The 21,379-nt window shown below is 37.1% G+C and overlaps 1 protein-coding gene across 1 annotated transcript in view; it reads right to left on the reverse strand.

The window, feature by feature from the left end:
* Window positions 1-20,039, reverse strand: part of egf (epidermal growth factor) — a 41,293-nt gene extending 21,254 nt beyond the window's left edge. The window contains exons 1-12 of the mRNA XM_052088938.1: window positions 19,698-20,039; window positions 16,678-16,877; window positions 16,416-16,597; window positions 14,931-15,158; window positions 11,706-11,911; window positions 11,295-11,408; window positions 11,023-11,145; window positions 6,140-6,262; window positions 5,231-5,356; window positions 4,021-4,157; window positions 3,331-3,479; window positions 3,147-3,251 (exon numbers count right to left, since the gene is read on the reverse strand). Of these exons, the coding sequence (XP_051944898.1) occupies window positions 3,147-3,251; window positions 3,331-3,479; window positions 4,021-4,157; window positions 5,231-5,356; window positions 6,140-6,262; window positions 11,023-11,145; window positions 11,295-11,408; window positions 11,706-11,911; window positions 14,931-15,158; window positions 16,416-16,597; window positions 16,678-16,877; window positions 19,698-19,839 (1,835 nt within the window). The 5' untranslated portion in view covers window positions 19,840-20,039. The remainder of the gene's footprint in view (window positions 1-3,146; window positions 3,252-3,330; window positions 3,480-4,020; window positions 4,158-5,230; window positions 5,357-6,139; window positions 6,263-11,022; window positions 11,146-11,294; window positions 11,409-11,705; window positions 11,912-14,930; window positions 15,159-16,415; window positions 16,598-16,677; window positions 16,878-19,697) is intronic.
* Window positions 20,040-21,379: the final 1,340 nt, after the last annotated feature.

Raw genomic sequence — 21,379 nt, forward strand, 5'->3', positions numbered from 1 at the left:
ATTTCGTTGTGTTGTCTCATGTGGTCCTGTGTTGGTCCTTTGTTGTTTTTATGTAGCACCATGGTCCTGGAGGAACGTTGTCTCGTTTTGCTGTGTACTGTACTAACTGTATATGGTTGAAACGACAATAAAAACCACTTGACTTGACTTGACTTGACATCAGCTGAGAAAGTGATGTAGATATTTTCCAATTCACCTTTTGCATCATAGTAGCGCACAACAAAGGAAAACTTGTCATGTGCATTTCTTCCATTCTTTACACATACATTCTGGTGCAGATAAGATGTACGCTATCCGTTGTGTTTATGGTGATGTCCAAAGGCAGAAGATGACACAATTTGCTCCTGGATTGTTCTAACTACAGTATACAAGTCCTGCTTTGCTTCATTTTCATCCTTAAAATCTCTGTGTAAAGCGTAATAATAATGTTTAGACTGTGAAAAAATATATGGTTTGTCTATATTTACCTAATGATCGCTGGTATTTGTGGTCTGTATCCTTAAACGGCTCTGTATCTGTACCTGTCATTTGCTTCAGGTTGCATATTCAATAAGAATCATGCTTTCTGCCTCATTCTATGAATGGAATCCACATGAGATCAGTAGAAGATGTTTTAACCCCTTGATGATAATTTAAGATATATTCAAAATATAATGTGTAATCTGTTAAGTTTACATCCTGCATTAATGAGGCCATTGCTAATGCTAGAGTGTTACCCTTGGCCATATTATGCATCTGTTACCCTCTTTTATTGTAAAATTTGATAACGGAATGTGTGAAATAGTCAAGGTAAGATCATGACGTTTTTTATACTTTTTCTTTTTTTGTTAAAGAAAGACATTTATTGCTACTTCAAAGATGGATGTTGTCATACATTTACAAGTATAAAATGAGTGTTACTATGGCAGACAGAAAGGAGGACAAGTCAATGTACAAAGGAATAGTAATTAGAGGCACATCAATGTGTCACAGACTGCTTATCCATCCAAAGATGAACATTCCTAGTGCTGGACATGTGTCCTTGTCCCTTACAAAAATGTAGAGTTCAGGCAAACTAGTCGTAAATTGGCCACACATTTGCCAGTCACTATTTTCACATGCAAATGAGCTAGTCATTTGCTGCAAATGTTTGCCAGACGTTTGCAGCTCTTTAACGGGAGTGTTGTTACTGCTGCAAACCTTTGGCAATAATGGACAATTTGCCACAAGTTTGCACAAAGCTTATTTGCATGTGAAAATTATCAGTGGCGAATTTGCAGCAAGTTTGCCATGAACTCTCGATTTTTAAATGAGATAAATCAGCCTCCAAAGGGCACTTCAAAGGGAGAACAATCAAACTAACTTGGCTATAAGATCATTTTAAACTGAATTTTAACTTAATTTTGAGACCCACAGGGCCTAGGAATCTCAGCGAGTATTGACTCTGACTACAACCCCTGGAGTCACGAGTTAGAATCCAGGGTGTGCTGAGTGACTCTAGCCAGGTCTCCTAAGCAACCAAATTGGCCCCGTTGCTAGGGAGAGTAGAGTCACATGTGGTAACCTCCTTGTGGTCACGAATAGTGGTTCTCACTCTCAATGGGGCATGTTGTAAGTTGCAAAAATAAAAATTTCAGCCCTCCAAGCTCTCAGAGTGAATGGTAAATTCATCGAAGAGAATAGGGCACAGCGACTATCACTTCTGAATGAAATGCACGTAGGTGTTGTTGTTATTTGTTTTCTTCTCTGCTTTGAGTTGCATACGACTTCCAGGTTATATATATGTTGCGCAGCAACTCTGCATGCACAAAACACCCAGGCCTATTGCGGTCCAGTTGACGTGTATACAATGCTGGACAGAACCGAACAACAATCGTGTACTGTAGGTCTGTTGTTTCGATATAGCAAAAAAACAACTGGTTTAATTTTAGTCTGACTAACATGTTTACATGACATTTTAAAAAGAGCAATTAATGCTTTAGTCCAACTGATATCAGACTTGTATTGTGGTCTATTCAAGTCATATGGTCAATCTTTATAGTGCTTTTCTGAACCAGGAACTAAATACAGTTCAAGGAATGAAAACGAATGACATTTTTTGCAGAATATAACTGAAAAAGGGAACAAAGTGATTTTCAATTGTTCCAGAAAGAATTTTTTTTTTTTAAATGCTGGTCACTGGTCATTACTGGTTAATTTCATTCTGATAATTTTTTTTCATGAAACCAAAGGCCAAAGGGTTTATCACAGTAAATTCCTGCAACTACAGCACTTCAAGTTGCCCGAAAAATTCAGTATGTGCTTTGATACTGAAGGAAACTGCTGGATTACACAGTTCTTTGCCAAGTTGCCAGTTGTTGATTTTGCATTCTGTGAATGAAGACCTTTTTAAACAACTATTTATAATAATTACATATACTGTGCATGCACAGTTAATCTAGATTCAAGGAAAACATTCATAATGTATTTCTCAGTTGTTTCCAAATGTTCACTGAATTATTGTTAGATATGATGCATTAATACAGATTTGATGCTGCTGGGTTTTGACTGAGAAGCAGATCTATATAAAAAAATTACACTTTACTGTTAATTAACTGTATTTTTATTATGATTTCTATGCTGATAAATCCACCACCAAAAAAAATGTATTGCTTATTTTCGCTTATGTTGGTGAGGCAAGTGGCTTATTTTGGGCTTTTTTTCCCAGACCAGGTTGCTTGTTTCTCTTGCAAGATCTGGCAACACTGCAACTGGTATTTCACTCACCCGTTAGCACAGAGTATTGACTTAAAAAAAAAAAAAAAAAACATTGAAATAAACATTATTAACTGTCTTTTATTTTGTTCTAACCTGTTTTCATTTGCAAAGGAGGCTGCGGAACTTACTGTTTTTGCTCAGAATGAACCGAAATGAAAAAATGTTGTTTTTAAATCCTGCTATCATCTGTCACTGTATGGAAACAAGTTGCAGACTCTTCCATGTTTCAACTGTACACAGGTTTGGAACAACAGGTTTGGTTCCAAACAACATTTGGAGCATTAATGACAAAATGTCCATTTTGGGATGAACTAGTCTTTAAAAATATATGGCTTATTGCTGTACAATTTTCAACTTGCAAGATTTAGACTGTAGAGGATAAAATTAACATGCATTTTAAAAGGTCTTACTGTGCCTCGGGATGTAGGGCAATGCCTCTGGGTTTCTGGATGTCTTTATCTATAAAGACCTCCCTGTCAAGGCCATTTAGACTGCTGCGGGAAATTGTGGATAATCTGACATATAGAATGTTAAGTCAGTTGATGAAATAAGTACAGTTTGAGAAATGTGTGAATGTGTGGGTCTGTAACCCACCCTCTATCAGTCCAGTACAGCTTGCGATTGACCCAGTCCACAGCCACACCCTCAGGTGAGTTGAGCCCAGTGGAGAACAAGATCTCTCTGAAACCTCCATTCAGTGAGGCCCTCTCAATACGCTTCAGGCCTTTATCTGCAAAATACACCTAAAAACACACACACACACACACACACACACACACACGCACAAATGAAACCCAAACGAAGAGGAATATCCATAGGAGACAGTATCATGATTAGGCCACAATTTAAAAGAAGAAAATGTCAAATTATACAGCCTATTATTGTATTATTATATGTTCTAGTGTCTGCATTGGTGGTTGATACTGCAGAGTATAACAGAATGCTTCCATATCATGCAGTCATATACCTGGTCTCATTGAAACACGTTAAAGATACTTTGCAAAATTATATTTCTGGCTGTTTCCTGATGAAATGAAAGACACTTTAACAACAACAACAATTACCTCAATTGAATGTGTGCTCTGTAGCTACTAGATGTCAGTAAAAACATACTACTGTCATCCTGCTCTGATGCATTTTCTCTCACCCAATTGCATTTACACCTTGTGGCCACTAGGTGGCAGCTGTAAACACATCTTAACAAAAGTGGCCTCTTCAGTCTAAACCTCAACTCCAAAGGTTTTCACACACTCTCTTCAGCTATGTGTTTGAGTGATCTCCCACCTTGTTCTCCACTGGATCATAGTCCACAGCTATAATAGTGCCTCTTGGCTCCTCCAGCAGTCTCCTGTTCTTGGTGCCATCTGTGTTAATCTTTCTTATATCCACTACATTGGCAAATAACAGGTACGGTGGAGGCCCTGTGCGAAACAGCAATATGATGCCAGAAGATTCCAGGCGTGAATGGGTCATTAGAAGCAAATGCACTTAAACGCTGATTAACTACATGCTTAAAGGGATAGTTCGCCCAAATATGTTTATTCTTGCATCATTTACTCACTCTCATGAGACCCCAAAGATGCAGAACATAAGTTAAGATTTTTAAGCTCTGTAGGGCCATACAAAGAAAGTAAATGGGTGCCAAAATTTTGATGCTCCAAAAATCACATAAATCAGCATAAAAGTAATGCATATGACTCGAGTGGTTTAATCCATATCTTCAGAAGTAATATGATAGGTGTGGGTGAGAAACAAATCAATATCTAATCATTTTTGCTAGAAATGTTTCTCCCTGTCCAGTAGGGGGTGGTATGCATGTAAAATGTAAAGCACCAAAAACAGAAGAAGAATGTGCAAGGAATCTGTTTCTCATCCACACTTAGGGCTGTCAAGATTTTATATATATATATATATAATGCAATAGTAAAGTATTTCTTTCCTTATTTCTTCACTTTCACGTGTTATTTAAATGCTCTGATTAAACCCAAGAGCCCTTATTTGTCATGAAGAAAAACCTTTATTATTTCATTAATATAGGTTTATCAAAGTGTATTTGGGTAAAGTATAGACATGGTTTGGAAGATGGATTTTTGTTGCACTCTCTCATTAATATATTTTAACCAAAAAAAAAGTTACATAGTGTAGCTTTAATAATCGCGCCAGGTCTACCCACATCTTTCATGTCACTTCTGAAGATATGGATTAAACCACTGGACTCTTATGGTTTGACTTCTGTGATTTTTGGAGGTTCAAATATTTGGCACCCATTCACTTGCATTGTATGGACCAAAAGAGTTGAGAAGTTCTTCTAAAATCTTCATTTGAGTTCAGCAGATGAAAGAAAGTCACACACATCTGGAATGGCATACGGGTGAGTAATGGTGAGAGAATTAAAATTTAACCCAATAATTCTGGATGACAAATGGTGGATGTTGAGACAGCCAGGCACAGTGCAAAATGTAGATTACAGACACAGTTGTGCAGTGGAACTTGCCTGTGGCAGCACAATGTTTCCCATCAGACTGTAGCTGGTATCCAGGTTGACACTGACACTCCCATTGGCCCGGATACAATGTCACACACATCTGACTGCAGCCTCCCCGATCTACAGATAAACAGCCTTAAACATAAAGAGACAGTGGTAAAATCCTCTCACAACATCCAGTCAAGGCATACATGCATACACTACCGGTCAAAAGTTTTGAATCACTTACTCATTCTTTATTATAATTTATATATATATAATTTATATAAATAAAAAATAATATATATATATATATATATATATATATATATATATATATATATATATATATATATATATATATATGTTTTTTTTTTTTTTTTTTTTTCACATTTTAGAATAATAGTAAAGTCATCAAAACTATGGAATAACATAAATGGAACTATGGGAATTATGTTGTGACTAAACCAAATCCCAAATAAATCAAAACTGTGTTATATTTTAGCATCTTCAAGCAAGTATTCGCCCTTTGCCTAGAATTTGCAGACATGTACTCTTGACATTTTCTCAACCAACTTCTTGTGGTATCACCCTGAGATGCTTTTTAAACAGTATTGAAGGAGTTCCCATCTATGTTTGGCACTTCTTAGCTGCTTTTTTTTAAATGATTTGGTCCAAGTCATCAATTTCAAAAACTTTTTTTTTATTTTATTAAATTGTAGTTTTATAATGAAATAAATTAACATGGTGGCACAATTATATTTTTGTCTACAAAACTAATTTCAAACATTTAAGCATACGCCTTCAGATCAAAAGATTTTTAAGATCATGAGAAACATTTAAATCAAGTGTTTCAAAACTTTTGACCGGTAGAATACATGATGTGGTTTTGCAATAGCATAGACACATGGTGAATTACCTTGATTCACAAAAACACACCTGTGCACGAATGCCCATTTGCTTTTAGAACAGATCCCTCTGGACACACACAAACATCTCCTTCTGCTGTATTGATGCATTTATGATCACAAACTGTCCCATTCTCCACGCAGGGTTTAGCCTCTGTAGAAACATGGCAGAAAGCAACCAAGCCAGTTAAGAGTCATGTAATAACAAACAATAAAGGGGTCGCACAACAGACGCATCTGGTGGACAACATGGCACATTCTAAAATTCTAAACAATGAAGGCACACTGCCACCTCCATTCGGCATCTGTCGTCAACGCCCAGCTACTACTCTGGAGGCTGCTCAAATTTCTGCCACGCCACAAAATGCTTGTAATATTTTCCATTACATTCAACCCAAATCATTATTAAAGGACATAGATTATTTACTCTAGCTATGTTCATTCTTGAAGAAGGGAAAAACATTGGCAACTTTTGTGTGTGTCTGCCACTTGAAACACATCGACATGCCCCGTGTTTCATCCCTGTGCTGTGTCCTAGCTGCGACGCATGGTACTTCTCGTCCTGTGTGCGACCGCCTTAAGCCTCAGTTCCACATGACCTTTTATTCATTTACTATGACTCTTTTTACTTTCTTAAAGCTGAAGTGTGAAAACTTTTTCTATGAAAACTGCACTATGAAAGTTTTTGTTTAAAAATGAACAAATTGCCATTATTGTGTTATTAGTGTTCAAAACAATGTCCTGGCTTTACCCCGGTTCACTACAGTAAGCCCATAAAAATAATTCGTATTTTGAGCTTTCGGGTTGGATTTGGCACGAAATCGCTGGCCTATATCGTCCCTCCTTGCGTCATTACGTTGTGTCCTGAAACACAGGAAGAAGGACTGGCTGTCTCGTGTTCCGGCCGAGGCGCTGTTCAGTTCAGTCCAGTCAGTAACAACAATCACACAGTTCAGGAGAGTATCGCTGCAGTCTAGATGGATGTTTATCTGTTATTCGTTTGGCCAAGTTGTTTACCTGCTATAATGCTTGGATACAGTATGTTGTCTGGTAGGGTTGTCATGCTTTTATGGATCGAACATTAACCGTGTTTTCACCGATCCCGATGTATCTACGCTGTGCTGGGAAGTTAATGTGCATGTTTACAACTTTTGTGTGCATACTGTCCATGTTGTGAAAAACTTGATCTCCTGAGATAAAGTATAGACTAACACATCTACTTTTTAGAAGTTAGCCTACTGTATACTGAATTCTTAATGCTTTAGAGACATTTTCCATGAAAGGATATTACATTGTGTTTAGCGTGTTTCTTATGGAAACCGTGGATTCACAATGCCAATTACATATTCTGACTAGCTCGTCGCTTCAATGTGCAAATGTAAGCTGTTTCATAAATGTTGTGGATAAATTGATGAATCTCATGTATAAATAGATTGCGTTTGAATGAGGTATTTATCCCGTTTTAAAGAGGTTCATTTAGCCGATGTTAACGAGTTCAACTCAAGCGAGGAAATGCCCAACATACTGGATTTATGGATTAGAGGAATCCAAATCTAATATCTTCTTCTATATACAGATTCTCTTGCACTGTTAATACCTATGCAGTATAATTTTATCGTCATATTTTCGTCAACAGTGCGCTTTAATAAATAATTGATTAATCTTCATTATGCGCCTTTATCGTCTCGTCTTTGTTTTCGTACACTATATCAAAAAAACCTTTAGTCAATTAGCGTTTTCGGCAGTGATTTTGTTGATGAGATTAACACTGGGCTGTAGGCTACATAATGTAAAAAATAATCAAAAGCTTACATTGAACTTGTATCAGCCATATCAAGTTTCACCTATTAAATTGCTAAATGTGGTACAATACAAACATTAATAGAACATAAAACACTTGAATAATCATATTAAAATATACTGGTAACTGGTGATGATTGAGGAGAATCCCCTGTTCTCTATGTATAAGCGTTTTGAGTGTAGTGTCAAAAAAGTGCTATGAATGTAAAATACATTTATTCAAAATTTGTAAACAAGTGTGTTGTTTATCTTCACCAAAACAAGTAAGTAATATCAACATGAAATAGCATGATATGACTCTGGCTTTAACTTTCTCCCAGTCATGATTACACACACAGGCGATGTCCAGGTAAGCTCAAATCAGAGTCATCCACCAGAAGAGCAGTGCCAAACACAACTGATATAAAGTGTTCTTACACAAATTGCTTGTAATTTCACATTTCAACCACAGATATCACTAGAGAGCACAAAGTTATGTAGTGCAGCTTTAATCACATGACATGGCAATATCTAATTAATAGCGTCAATATTTGCCGAAAAATTCCCCCAAATCAAAAATAATTTAATGTATGATTAAATAATTACAATCCCATTTTTAAAAATAATATAATATATAGGATAAAAATTATATTTAAAATACATTACATTAGTGTGGCAGACAAGAAAAGCATTGATTAGACAATACAAAAAGTGGCTTTAAAAGGCAATTTATTGTTCATTTTCATTTCATTGAACATATCCAATCATTGGCCTACAGTCAACAGCAGTCCATTTCGCAATTAAATTTGTCAATCTGTCTGAGGTAGACTTATTATAAAGGCTTTTCTAAGGATGAGTCTATGAATACATGCATCAGATAGATGCTTTTGAAGCATCTCACTTTGTGTCATATCATAAACCTTTAAGATTGTTTGAAACTTAGTAATCAAATTTCGACAGTTACGCTCCATATAGCTTTGAATGCTAGAATGCGTCCTGTCAGTTAAGTGTGGTTTGTTGACTGTACAACAGCGCATTGCATGTACAGCTGGAGTTGCTCTTACTGCCCCCTGCTGACTGAGATTCATTGAAATATAAAGGCGGTACAGTACTTCAAGCTTGAATTGCTCTGATGGCGGAAAATCCTTATTCCATTCCGGTAGTGTGATTAAAAGCATACATTTTTCTAGCGTGTTATATAATCACACTGAATTAACGAGTAAATCGACAGCCCCATTTTAAATGCTTTCTCCTACCTCAGCTTAATATGCAGAGACAAGTAAGCCATTCATAGATTATTTGCTTTATAAACTGTAAACACTGTGTCTCTGTGGCACTTTTATTTGATTTGAGTGATTCGTCTAGCCAGCCCAACAACATTGACTCAACCGGAAAAGCTGTTTGAAAACAATTATTTATTTTTGTAATTAGTTTTGAATACACACTTCAGCTTTAATGCTAGATTCATTTTATCTTCACTATTGTTTAATTCATATTGTTTCAATTAACATAGTTCAATTAATATTTTTGTCATTGGACAATTTATTTCACTGACAAAATCTTCCAGCTTTGGTAATATTGTGTGCACTACAGTTATGTCCAGTTCTGCTGCTCCCAATAAGCAGACTACGCAGTCTGCGTAGGGCACCAACTTCCTAGGGGGGCACCAGTAAGTCCACCGGCTGCCCTTACTCACAGGTTATATGTTATTCAAGGACCCAAAACCAGTTGCTGAACACAGATGATCGCTTTGAGCTCTTATCACTAAAATTCATTAAAATTCTCTATTTTGAGAAACACTATTAATATGATGTTTTAAAATGACACAACCTGTTTTGTCATTTTAATTTCATCACCACCACATATTCTATGCACTTCATAACAGGCATGAACGGGATTGTATTTTAGTCTAAGAACTGATGGTATGACAGTGTCTTTGGATGAACAGCTTGCTAATAGACAACAAGATAAAGAAACAAATCTAAAGTCTAAAGCTAATGGCCTCAATCTTTAATGTCCCAAACCCTTGTCCCCAGCTGATCAACTCTCACCTCAACATTTCCATAAACACCTCAGAACATGTCACCTAAACCAACAGATCTCAAGGCACTACAATCATAAACTAAGCCAATCAGACAGTGCTCATTTTGACACCTAATAATCCAAAATCCAATCCTCCAATATTTACAAAGCACCAGTCCTGAAATCAATTAAGAGCGTCTAGAAGACTTTTCATTCTAGTTAACAACAGATAAATATAAAGACAATATATCCGATTAAATAATTACACTAGACAAGATAGATATAAAAATAGATCAAATTCAGAGAGCTCCTGAAAACGGAGCTAATTATATCTTAATAATGGGAATTGTGCTGTCAACAAAACCAATGATAGGCTTTGAAGAAGCCAGATGGTTGGTGGGAAACAAGCTTCTTAACGAGACACTCTCTCACCAATCCCTTTATGATGTCACGACCATAAATCCACCCACATAGGTGAAAATGCAAAAGGGATGTTTTAAGCATGCAGAATGATTGACAACTTGTGATATTTTGTGATTGAACAGTACATAGCGTGAAAGAGAGGATTAAATAATATTCCTGACATTTCACTCTCATAATTAATTTAGCATAAATGTACATTATATTTCTGCATTTAAATCTTGATTATCTTCATTAGACATTAATTAATCTGTATATTATAAATAAATGATAATCACAATAAAAAAAAAATTCTTCCATAATTTATAAATAGTATACATACATATATTAATGATAATTTACACATCACACATCATTATGGTTATTGCATTGTCAGGAAACATGACAAAAAATTTGATTTGTAGGAGAATTGTATTGAGAGTTAATCTTGATGTTGCTTTGCTCTTGACCTGCTTAGCCAGGTAAAGCTGCTGACTAAATATGTTACTTATTACTGATGTCACCTCATCATCTTATCACAGTGCCTCAAAGCACAATAAGAGCAACAACAATGGAATATACAGACTCTCTCTCTCTCTCTCTCTCTCTCTCTCTCTCTCTCTCTCTCTCTCTCTCTGACCCATATATACCCTAACCCAGCTTAATATGTATTATAATAGTACTCTAAAAATATGTTTCATAATCCATCTCTACCTTTGCAGGTCTTCATATCAGGCAGTAAAAGGTAGCCCTTGGGACAGGTGCAAAAGTAGGAACCCGGAACGTTCTCACACCCCAGTGAGCAGCCGTGATTCCACAAGGCACATTCATTTATATCTAAAAGAAAGGAACAGGGCTTTTTCTTTCAGAAGAACATCTTATCAAGAACGAAGAACAAGAATGCAATCTTTGTTAATCACTGCTGGTTTTCGATTCTAGGCTTTAGTGGGTGTTACTGTGTTTGACAGGGGAAATGAATGCTGTACCTTTGCAGTAGTTGCCTTGTTTACTGAGAGAAAAACCGTCCTGGCAGCGGCAAAGACCAGTGTCACTGTGACTGGAACACACTTTCATACACTCTCCTCTCTCTGGATTACAGCCTGCACAAGAATGGACAGAGTGGACTTTCCAAGCACATTTCACCACAGTGTAATGGAGAAGTGCTCTCTGTGACATTCACAATGAGTGAAAGAAACAACCTGGTATACTAACAATTACTTTTTTAGATAGTTTATAGTGAAGAACATTTTTACTTTATTAGAATAATTGGAAAAATAGAATAATCATTGTTTTGTCAAGAGTTTTGAAAGAAAATACGTAACTAATGAAACTAAGATTGTGTGATGATTTAAAGAGGACATCTGAGATTATATAAAATGTAATTTTCCATTACCAACCTGGAGTGAATGGAGTAGCAATCTCCACCACTGGCTGATTGATGGGATGTACCACTTTGAAATCTCCAGGTGGGTTTGGCATTCTTTTGGAATTGACATTCTCCACTGGGCCCCCTGTGTACTTGTTTACTCGTGTTATGCTTCTAGACTTTGAGTCTGTTAGGTACACATAATCCAGGAAAATTGTCATCCTCAGAGACTGGGATCTAGGAGTAGAGCAGGTACAATATCTTTACCATAACAGTTTTCAAATTTCTAGTTTTTCTTCTTTCTCTAGGATATATAAGGCTGCAATATTGCAACTTGGCCAAATATTTCACACTATATTATACGGCTTGGCACGATTAGTCAAGCAAAGCATTTTGTGGACAGATTATATCTTTTTTTATATCCGCTAAACTGTATAATTGATCGTTTTCTGAGGTAACCAACATTGTGCATAGCTGTGCTAGTTTCCCAGATTACTCTGCCATTTCTTTCTCCTCACATAATAGATAACATTGAAATAACTCAGGTTTCTTATATTAAATTCTTAGGAGTGATTGTAGATGATAAATTAACATGGAATGATATTGAACTGACATACAGTGGGTACGGAATGTATTCAGACCCCCTTCAATTTTTCACTCTTTGTTATATTGCAGCCATTTGCTAAAACATTTGCTTTTTTCCTCATTATTGTAAACACAGCACCCCATATTGACAGAAAAACACAGAATTGTTGACATTTTTGCACATTTATTAAAAAAGAAAAACTGAAATATCACATGGTCCTAAGTATTCAGACCCTTTGCTGTGACACTCATATATTTAACTCAGGTGCTGTTTTGTATTTCTTTTGTATTTTGTTTTGTATTTCTTCTGATCATCCTTGAGATGGTTCTACACCTTCAATTGAGTCCAGCTGTGTTTGATTTATACTGATTGGACTTGATTAGGAAAGCCACACACCTGTCTATATAAGACCTTACAGCTCACAGTGCATGTCAGAGCAAATGAGAATCATGAGGTCAAAGGAACTGCCTGAAGAGCTCAGAGACAGAATTGTGGCAAGGCACAGATCTGGCCAAGGTTACAAAAAAATGTCTGCTGCCCTTAAGGTTCATAAGAGCACAGTGGCCTCCATAATCCTTAAATGGAAGACGTTTGGGACGACCAGAACCCTTCCTAGAGCTGGCCGTCCGGCCAAACTGAGCTATCGGGGGAGAAGAGCCTTGGTGAGAGAGGTAAAGAAGAACCCAAAGATCACTGTGGCTGAGCTCCAGAGATGCAGTCGGGAGATGGGAGAAAGTTGTAGTAAGTCAACCATCACTGCAGCCATCCACCAGTCAGGGCTTTATGGCAAAGGGGCCCGACGGAAGCCTCTCCTCAATGCAAGACACATGAAAGCCTGCATAGAGTTTGCTAAAAAAACACCTGAAGGACTCCAAGATGTGATAAATAAGATTCTCTGGTCTGATGAGACCAAGATAGAACTTTTTGGCCTTAATTCTAAGCGGTATGTGTGGAGAAAACCAGGCACTGCTCATCACCTGTCCAATACAGTCTCAACAGTGAAGCATGGTGGTGGCAGCATCATGCTGTTGGGGTGTTTTTCAGCTGCAGGGACAGGACGACTGGTTGCAGTCGAGGGAAAGATGAATGCGTCCAAGTACAGGGATATCCTGGACGAAAACCTTCTCCAGAGTGCTCTGGACCTCAGACTGGGCCGAAGGTTCACCTTCCAACAAGACAATGACCCTAAGCATTACCGCTAAAATAATGAAGGAGTGGCTTCACAACAACTCTGTGACTGTTCTTGAATGGCCCAGCCAGAGCCCTGACTTAAACCCAATTGAGCATCTCTGGAGAGACCTGAAAATGGCTGTCCACCAATGTTTACCATCCAACCTGACAGAACTGGAGAGGATCTGCAAGGAGGAATGGCAGAGGATACCCAAATCCAGATGTGAAAAACTTGTTGCATCTTTCCCAAAAAGACTCATGGCTGTATTAGATCAAAAGGGTGCTTCTACTAAATACTGAACAAAGGGTCTGAATACTTATTACCATGTGATATTTCAGTTTTTCTTTTTTAATAAATGTGCAAAAATGTGAACAATTCTGTGTTTTTCTGTCAATATGGGGTGCTGTGTGTACAATAATGAGGAAAAAAATGAACTTAAATGATTTTAGCAAATGGCTGCAATATAACAAAGAGTGAAAAATTTAAGGGGGTCTGAATACTTTCCGTACCCACTGTATAATAAGACTGAAGTCAATTGGTATTTTAAGTAGAGTTCGTTCATTGATTAATCATTTTTGCATTTTAATTATTTACTACAGAGAATAGCGTGAAGCCTCCACACGCGCTATGTCTCCTCGGTAACGTGTTGAACAAGCCACGTGATAAAATGAATCCGCTCAGATGTGGAGGCAACTGAGATTTGTCCTCCGCCACCTGGATTGAGGCGAGTCACTATGCCACAACGAGAACATATGGGGCTTTTCCACTGCACGGTACAACTCGACTCGAGTCAACTCGACTCGACTTTTTTGGGTTTTCCACTGTGGATAGTACCTAGTACCTGATATTTTTAGTACCACCTCGGTCGAGCGTTCCAAGCGAGCCGAGCCGATACTAAATGTGACGTCAAAACCCTGCAGATCACTGATTGGTCAGGGAGACACTTCACTAACAGCGTCACTGGATTTCCGACGCTATCTAAACCAGCGAGCAATGGTAGGGAGAGTGCCCTGGACTGGCATTGATCCACGATGGAGGATGGTATGATTTGTTAAGTTAACTCTATACTCTGCTTGAAAGCTTCACTTTATATAGTTGACCAGCTACTGGAAGCTTGCTTCTAAAACAACCAGGCCAATTTAACTCTTACACTTGAGTAAAATCACAATGCAACAACTGCTTTATGCAGCACAATGAGCTAGTAGCTAACAGCTAGCGGTTGTGTTATTGTTTTGGTCAGTTTGTGTCCACAATGTTATCAATTTTATTATTATTTTTTGGTTTTGATTTTTGTGTGTGTGTGTGTGTGTGTGTGTGTGTGTGTGTGTGTGTGTGTGTGTGTGTGTGTGTGTGTGTGTTGTGAGAACACAATAAATAAATACAAATATTTGGCCTTTGGCAGTGTAGTTAGCGGGAAAATACAGTCAGCCAGTCTTGAAGCAAAATAAACAGCTTCAGGGTGAAACAAGACTCTTGTGATTTATTTATATGTGGTTTACCTTATAAGATGATTGAATACATTGATAATATTGCCATCGTAGTTGCAGGAGCCCATTGCAGTGTGCACTCCTAGGCCTTGCTGAACCCAGAATAATCTCCTGTCCCTGTGGTCTATGGCCAAAACTTTTAGTCTGTCTGCAACTTTCAGTACTGTTGCCATCATCCCACCTGTGATATCTGAACGCTGGATACTGGGAGTCACTCCATCTGATAACCAGAAAATATATCTGGAACAAAAAAAATTTAATAAGTTATAACAGCACACGTTGAGCTACATATAATCTTAATGAGCAAAATGATATCCTAAATTGTGCATTTCCTCGCTTCTCCGTCCTCAAACACGTGACCCTGAAACCGGTCAAAGTCTGACATCATTGAAGGATGTATCAATTCTCTGAATGCACCACAAGGAAGCGAGGACTGAGCACAGAGGAAGCCCACTGAGGATGCTTGAGAAGCACCCCTTCTCTCTTAAGAGATCTTCTTCTTTTGTTTTTGGCCATTTGCATTCTTTAATCATATTGCCACTATTGGGCAGAGTGGAAAATGTATATTAAAAAAGTACTTACATTTGTATTTGTTTCTCACCCACACCTTTCATATCACTTCAGAAGACATGGATTCTACCACTGGAGTCTTATGGATTACTTTTATGCTGCCTTTATATGCTTTTTGAACTTCAAAGTTTTACACCTATTTGACCTGTATTGCATTGACCAGCAAAGCTGAGATACTCTTCTAAAATTCTTTGCTTGTGTTTAGCAGAGGAAATAAGGTCATTCACATCTGACATGGCACAAGGTTGAAACATTATGAAAGAATGTTTATTTTTGTGTGATCTGTTCCTTTAATTTGGCTTTATTTCTATTTATGTGAAACTAGAAATGGTTGCAGATTAGTACTTAATTAGTTCTTCACAGACCAGTCATTTGATAGAAAATTGAGGCCAGTGAGCTTTTTCTAACTCTGATAAAATTGCACCTATGTGTCAGCCATGTTTGAAAGAATGTGACAGTCTGAATGCTCCAGCATTTAAAGCTAGCTAGCAAATGAGGAGTTGTTCAACATATTCCTGCATAGAATTGTGAAAGTGACAAAACACATAACAAAGAACAGAATAAAAAACTGTGAAACATGTTGTTGTGGGTAACAGGTCTAACCTATTGCTCCACAAGCCATATCTCAAAATGTAAATCTTTAATTTTTCATACAAATAAATGTGTTTTTTCTTTGTTGTTTTTTTTACACTGTCTTTGGAATGTGGTATTTTTCACACAATTATTTTAAATAAATAAATATTATAAAAAAGTATATATTTTATAACTCAATTCTAAAAAAATGTTTTTGTGTATTTTTATTATTTTATTGGCATTTCCAAAGAGAGCAACCTAAATTGTGAGATACAATTTAAAATAATTGTCACATTTTGATAAATCCTTGCATTTACCTTCTTTTCACCTATTGTATTGATTTCTTATTTTTACCTCTCATTTGGATCAACAACAACACTGCTTGGATGAGACAGGTCTCTCAAAAGAGTTTTTGCATTTCTCCCATCTGTGTCCATTTTCTCTATTGTTCCTCTTTCCACATTACACCAGATCACTGAGTTTTCAATCCAGTCCACAGCCAGCCCTGTGATTCCTTTCACTGATGAGAGAAGCTCCTAAAGACCAAAACAAACCTGCATTGAGAGACTCAGAAACGGATGTTAAAAACAGATTGGAGATGGTGCTCTAATCGTACCTGTCTGCCTGTTCCATCCAGTCCCGCTCTGTTGATTACTCCTGCATGTGTATCGACCCAGAGCACTGTGCCTTCATCCAAGTGGAAGTCGAACAAGATGGACCTCCCCACCCCAGACATGATCCTTCTCTGGTCCCCACCATCAAGGTTCATTCTGAGAATGCCGTTTCCAAGGCCAATTAACAGATAAGGCTCTGGACCTTTGAAGAGACAAATATAAGCTTTCACATGGCAATTTATATGACAAATGACAAAAGCTCTGCAGTAAAATTAAACCAAAATATTAATTTGATCCCAAATTTAAACAATGTTGATTTTTCATTTTAAATGCACATATTATGAGCATCACTCGATCACATGGGAACTTGACATGTTGCTGCTGAAAGTTCTAATTCCCTGACATCGACCGTATTCTGCTGCAGTTACTGACAAGCAGCATCTCCCATTAGACACTTCTAGCTTTGGCCACTGGGGGCAGTGATTCAAATTTCGTTAAACACAGACCGATTTCAGAAGCAGAACTTTCGACCTACTGTTGCTGAATTCACTGTGAGATGATTCTAGGTCCAATGAATTCAATTAAGCCTCAGCTTAGCAAGTACTACATTATAGCAACATATAGCAGTGGGTCTTTATATAGATCTAAGAACAGAAATACAACTATTTTTAAAGTGACACTGTAAAAAAAAAAAAAAAAGGATATTCTTTTTTATTGTCAATCTGTCCAGTTCATAACCTGATTCCAAACTGTGATCAGTAAAGACTGAGGAAGGTGTCTTTTTATATCTTAAAGGTACTCTGACATTGACATTTGACATTTGAAGCTACTTAACAAGCGGGATTTAAGCCCAGAGCTGGAAGACAACATGGGCTGTGTTGTTTTTGTTGTATGAGGTGGCAGTGTTTATGTGACTCCCTGAAACATTTTGGTGTGATTTTTTCCCCCCAAATGAAGGAATGACCCTGAAACGAGGCATTTGATAAACAAGATCTGTAGTCCAACAAAAAACATTCTTTCTTGATCATAAATGACTAATTATTTTATTTTTATTGATCGTCCCACAGGCACTTTCAGAGAGTGAATTAATGTTGCTTTGTGACAGGTCTTTTCATGCTTTAATAGGGAGAAGTTCACATTTCTATCTCACAAATGCCTCTATAGAAATAAAGCAATTGTATCCTAGCAACATTGTTGTTTGAATGGATTACACAAATGACACTGTCATGTTGCTAGGATGTGTGTGGACAAATGATAGAAATGTAGAATATGGTGATGGACAATAGTCATTTTAATCTAGTTAAACACATTTGAAATGCTCCTCAAACGTTTTCCTGAAAAAGCATACACATATTAAATGCTTTTTTCTTAAGATTTAGGATGTATTCTATTTTAAGGAATACTTAACAGACTTATGCTGATCAGTGTATATATTATGACTCATGAAGGGAGGGTCAAGTTCCTATCCGAGTCAAAGAGTGACTTAAAATATTTATGCCAAAGTATTTCAAACCTTTTCTAAAACCAAGTTTCCAACCAAAATGTGTCCTTCATCACCATGTAACAGCCATCCAATTAAATAATAATCTACAAATGAAAGAACCATTTAGCCAAACTTTATCCTGCTGTGTTAGCACATCATGATCAGTGTTTTTTAGACAATTTAGGATTTGATTTGTGATGCTCATAAAGTGCAATGACATGTTAAATAGAAACATAAATGGCATTGAAATTCAGGTTTTCTGAGGTGTTAATTATAATAAAAATATGTGTCAAGCTCTGAAAATTGTAATTGTTGTGTCCAATTACATTGCTAGCCTTTTAAAAAAAATACTGTATATACTGTATATAAATACATATAGATAGATAGATAGATAGATAGATAGATAGATAGATAGATAGATAGATAGATAGATAGATAGATAGATAGATTGATTGATTGATAGATAGATAGAAATAAAAATGTGTTTTTATTTTTTATTTTTTATTTTACATATAGCATGCATTTTTGAGTCAAGAATATCAAGATGTTTTTTCAGGTTAACGCCACCTGAACAAAATGTGCTTTTTCATTTAAAAAAAATAAAGAAAAAAATCTGAGTACTTGTTAAAACGTCAAACACAGTAAAGAGGGTCTAAAGGGTTCATCTCTGTTTTATGTTGTCTTTTCTGTTTTTGTCTACATAGAAAAAAATGAAATAATTATTATTAGTTACACAATAATAATAAAAGAAAAAAATCTGATTAAAAAAAAAGATGTCACTGCTTATATTTTTTAGAAAGAAATAATAATAAATGTTTTATTTTATAATCCAAATGCCAAATATTTATTTTTTCAAGTATTTCAGCTTAAAATTAAACTTTGATTTGTATTTATTTTTTCTGTTTCAGGACGGTTACACCATCAAAATTACTTAGAACTCAGAAATGTGTTCATCAAAGAAGATGTTATTCAAGTAATTGCCTTGTGTGAATTGCATTTTTATGTATTTTTGAATAATTTAAAGATCTATATCGCATCGTCATTGACCTACAATCTGCCAAATGAAAAGCAAAAATGCCTCTCTGGATTGCTTTAACTTTCAAATTTAAATCCTGCTTGTTAACAACGATAACAACAATGACATTCCTGTGCCAAATATGCAGCCTCATCCTTTCTTTAAACATTTAGCTTCAGTCCAATACCTCCTTTACAATCACACAATTGCTCACTAATCACGTTGTTTTTCTACTCATTCTCTTTAAGCTTCTCACTCACTTGTCTGGCAGGTTTATGTAAGTGATCAGAGTTTTGATCAGACCAAGTTAAAAGCTAAATATTGACCATATTGACCATTGAACACACATAAGAGATTTGCAGAATGCTGGTCTTTGGGCATCTATACTTGCATTCAGCTATTTGTCAGTGTTTAAATGGCGACAGCATCTCCAGTTTAGCTTTGCAACAGTATGTGATGAAACGATTGTCTCGGTAAAGCCTGGATCAAAATATTTCACACTCAATTTCAAACTTTGAACTTACCCACACAGCTGAAGTTTCCAGCTGCCCAGGGACGTCCTCCCCAACACAATGCTCCATCAGTGGGACCTGAAGCACAGGCAGGGCCCATGCTCACCATCCAGAACCACAACTGAAAGGTGGCCGCTATCACCCTCCAGAACATTATCCTGTCTCAGCTTCTACAGGCCTCTCCTCTTAGGTATTTCCTTGGACACGGCGCCACACAATCCAGCCGTAACCCCCATGCATCTTATACACACGCAACCTACCAGCTTCAACCAAGAGAACAAAAGAGAGCTGAGCCAAAAAGACACAGAGAGAGAGAAAAAGTGTCTAAATCCCAAAGGTGTCCTTATCGCACAGAGCTGGTTGAAAGTGAGAGTACTCAAGAACAGGCAGGTTTGTGTAGAGCCCTGCCAAGCACAGACATACACACAGCTTGAATTTCTCCAGCTCTCCAGTGATCTAGCTGTTTTGGAAGCAAAGTATGAAATTCCTGACAGTCCCATGGTGAATTTGACACATGGTGAAACCAGCCATGGCTGCAAAGATGGTTTTCCCTGGTCTGAGAGTCTAAGCCTTCTCTCAGAGCGATTACAAGCCACACAAAAACTGCCCTTTTGCTTGTACGAATAACACTAGTCACCCTCAGTTAACCTCCTGGCCTCCCTTGGTTCTGTTCTCTGTGCTTGTGATTTAGTAGGAGTGGTCATTAAATTGGCCTAAACCTTTTTGTGCTGTTCATGAGTAATGGGATGCTCCCTCTACATTTTCTCACATCCCCTCCCTCCCACACACACAAACACAAACCATTACACTAGTGTTGTTGTGTCTACATAGTCTCTGTCTGGCCCCCAGAGTAAGGATTCACAGGGGTGGGGCTTGTAAGTGCTTCACCCGTTTCCTATTTACCCAGATAAATGCAATCTTATTATACGAATGGCTATCATATTGTCAAAACAATTAGAGGCACTGCACTGGGAAAAAATGCGGCAGGTATGGAGACAACAGCTTCCCTGTTGTTCAACTTAACCAGAGCGGGATATGCAGCAGCACAATGTCTGCTCTGACATGCTCTCACAGGACATGGTGTGACGTTATCCCTGACAGAATTCTCCACCAAACTGATCTGACATTAAACCTGGTAGCGTTAAAATGGCGCAGAAAACAAAAAACTATCTGGAACTGCATTGGATCAATTACAGTTGCCACTATTTATCAAGTATTATCATGAAAAGTTTCTAGATAAGTGTACATAATATTGCTTTTTTGCCACTTTTATGCTGACTTTATGTGCTTTTAGAACTTAAACATTTTGGTACCCATTCACTTGCATTATTTGGACATACAGGGCTGAGATTTTCTTCTAAAAATCTTTGTGTGTGTTCAGCAGAAGAAAGAAAGTCATACATATCTGGCATGTCAGGGTATGATGAGAGAATAGGACATTTTGGGAACTATCCATTTAAGAGTTTACGCTGTGCCAGAGACTGCTGTGATTCCTTTTATTTCAATTTGGATTGTGCACTGAAAGAATATAAAGGACAATACGCAAGGATTTGCAAAAGTGATGCTCTTAAAAATTACTTCCTATCCGTCAAACTCTTTCTGTAGTGTGTAGGTACCCAAATCTTCCCAGTGATTCCAACAAAAACAAAGAAAATGTATCAAAGGCAGTAAAATGTGTATTATATTTATCATGA

Source organism: Xyrauchen texanus, chromosome 23, assembly GCF_025860055.1.
Source record: "Xyrauchen texanus isolate HMW12.3.18 chromosome 23, RBS_HiC_50CHRs, whole genome shotgun sequence".
Lineage (NCBI taxonomy): Eukaryota > Metazoa > Chordata > Actinopteri > Cypriniformes > Catostomidae > Xyrauchen > Xyrauchen texanus.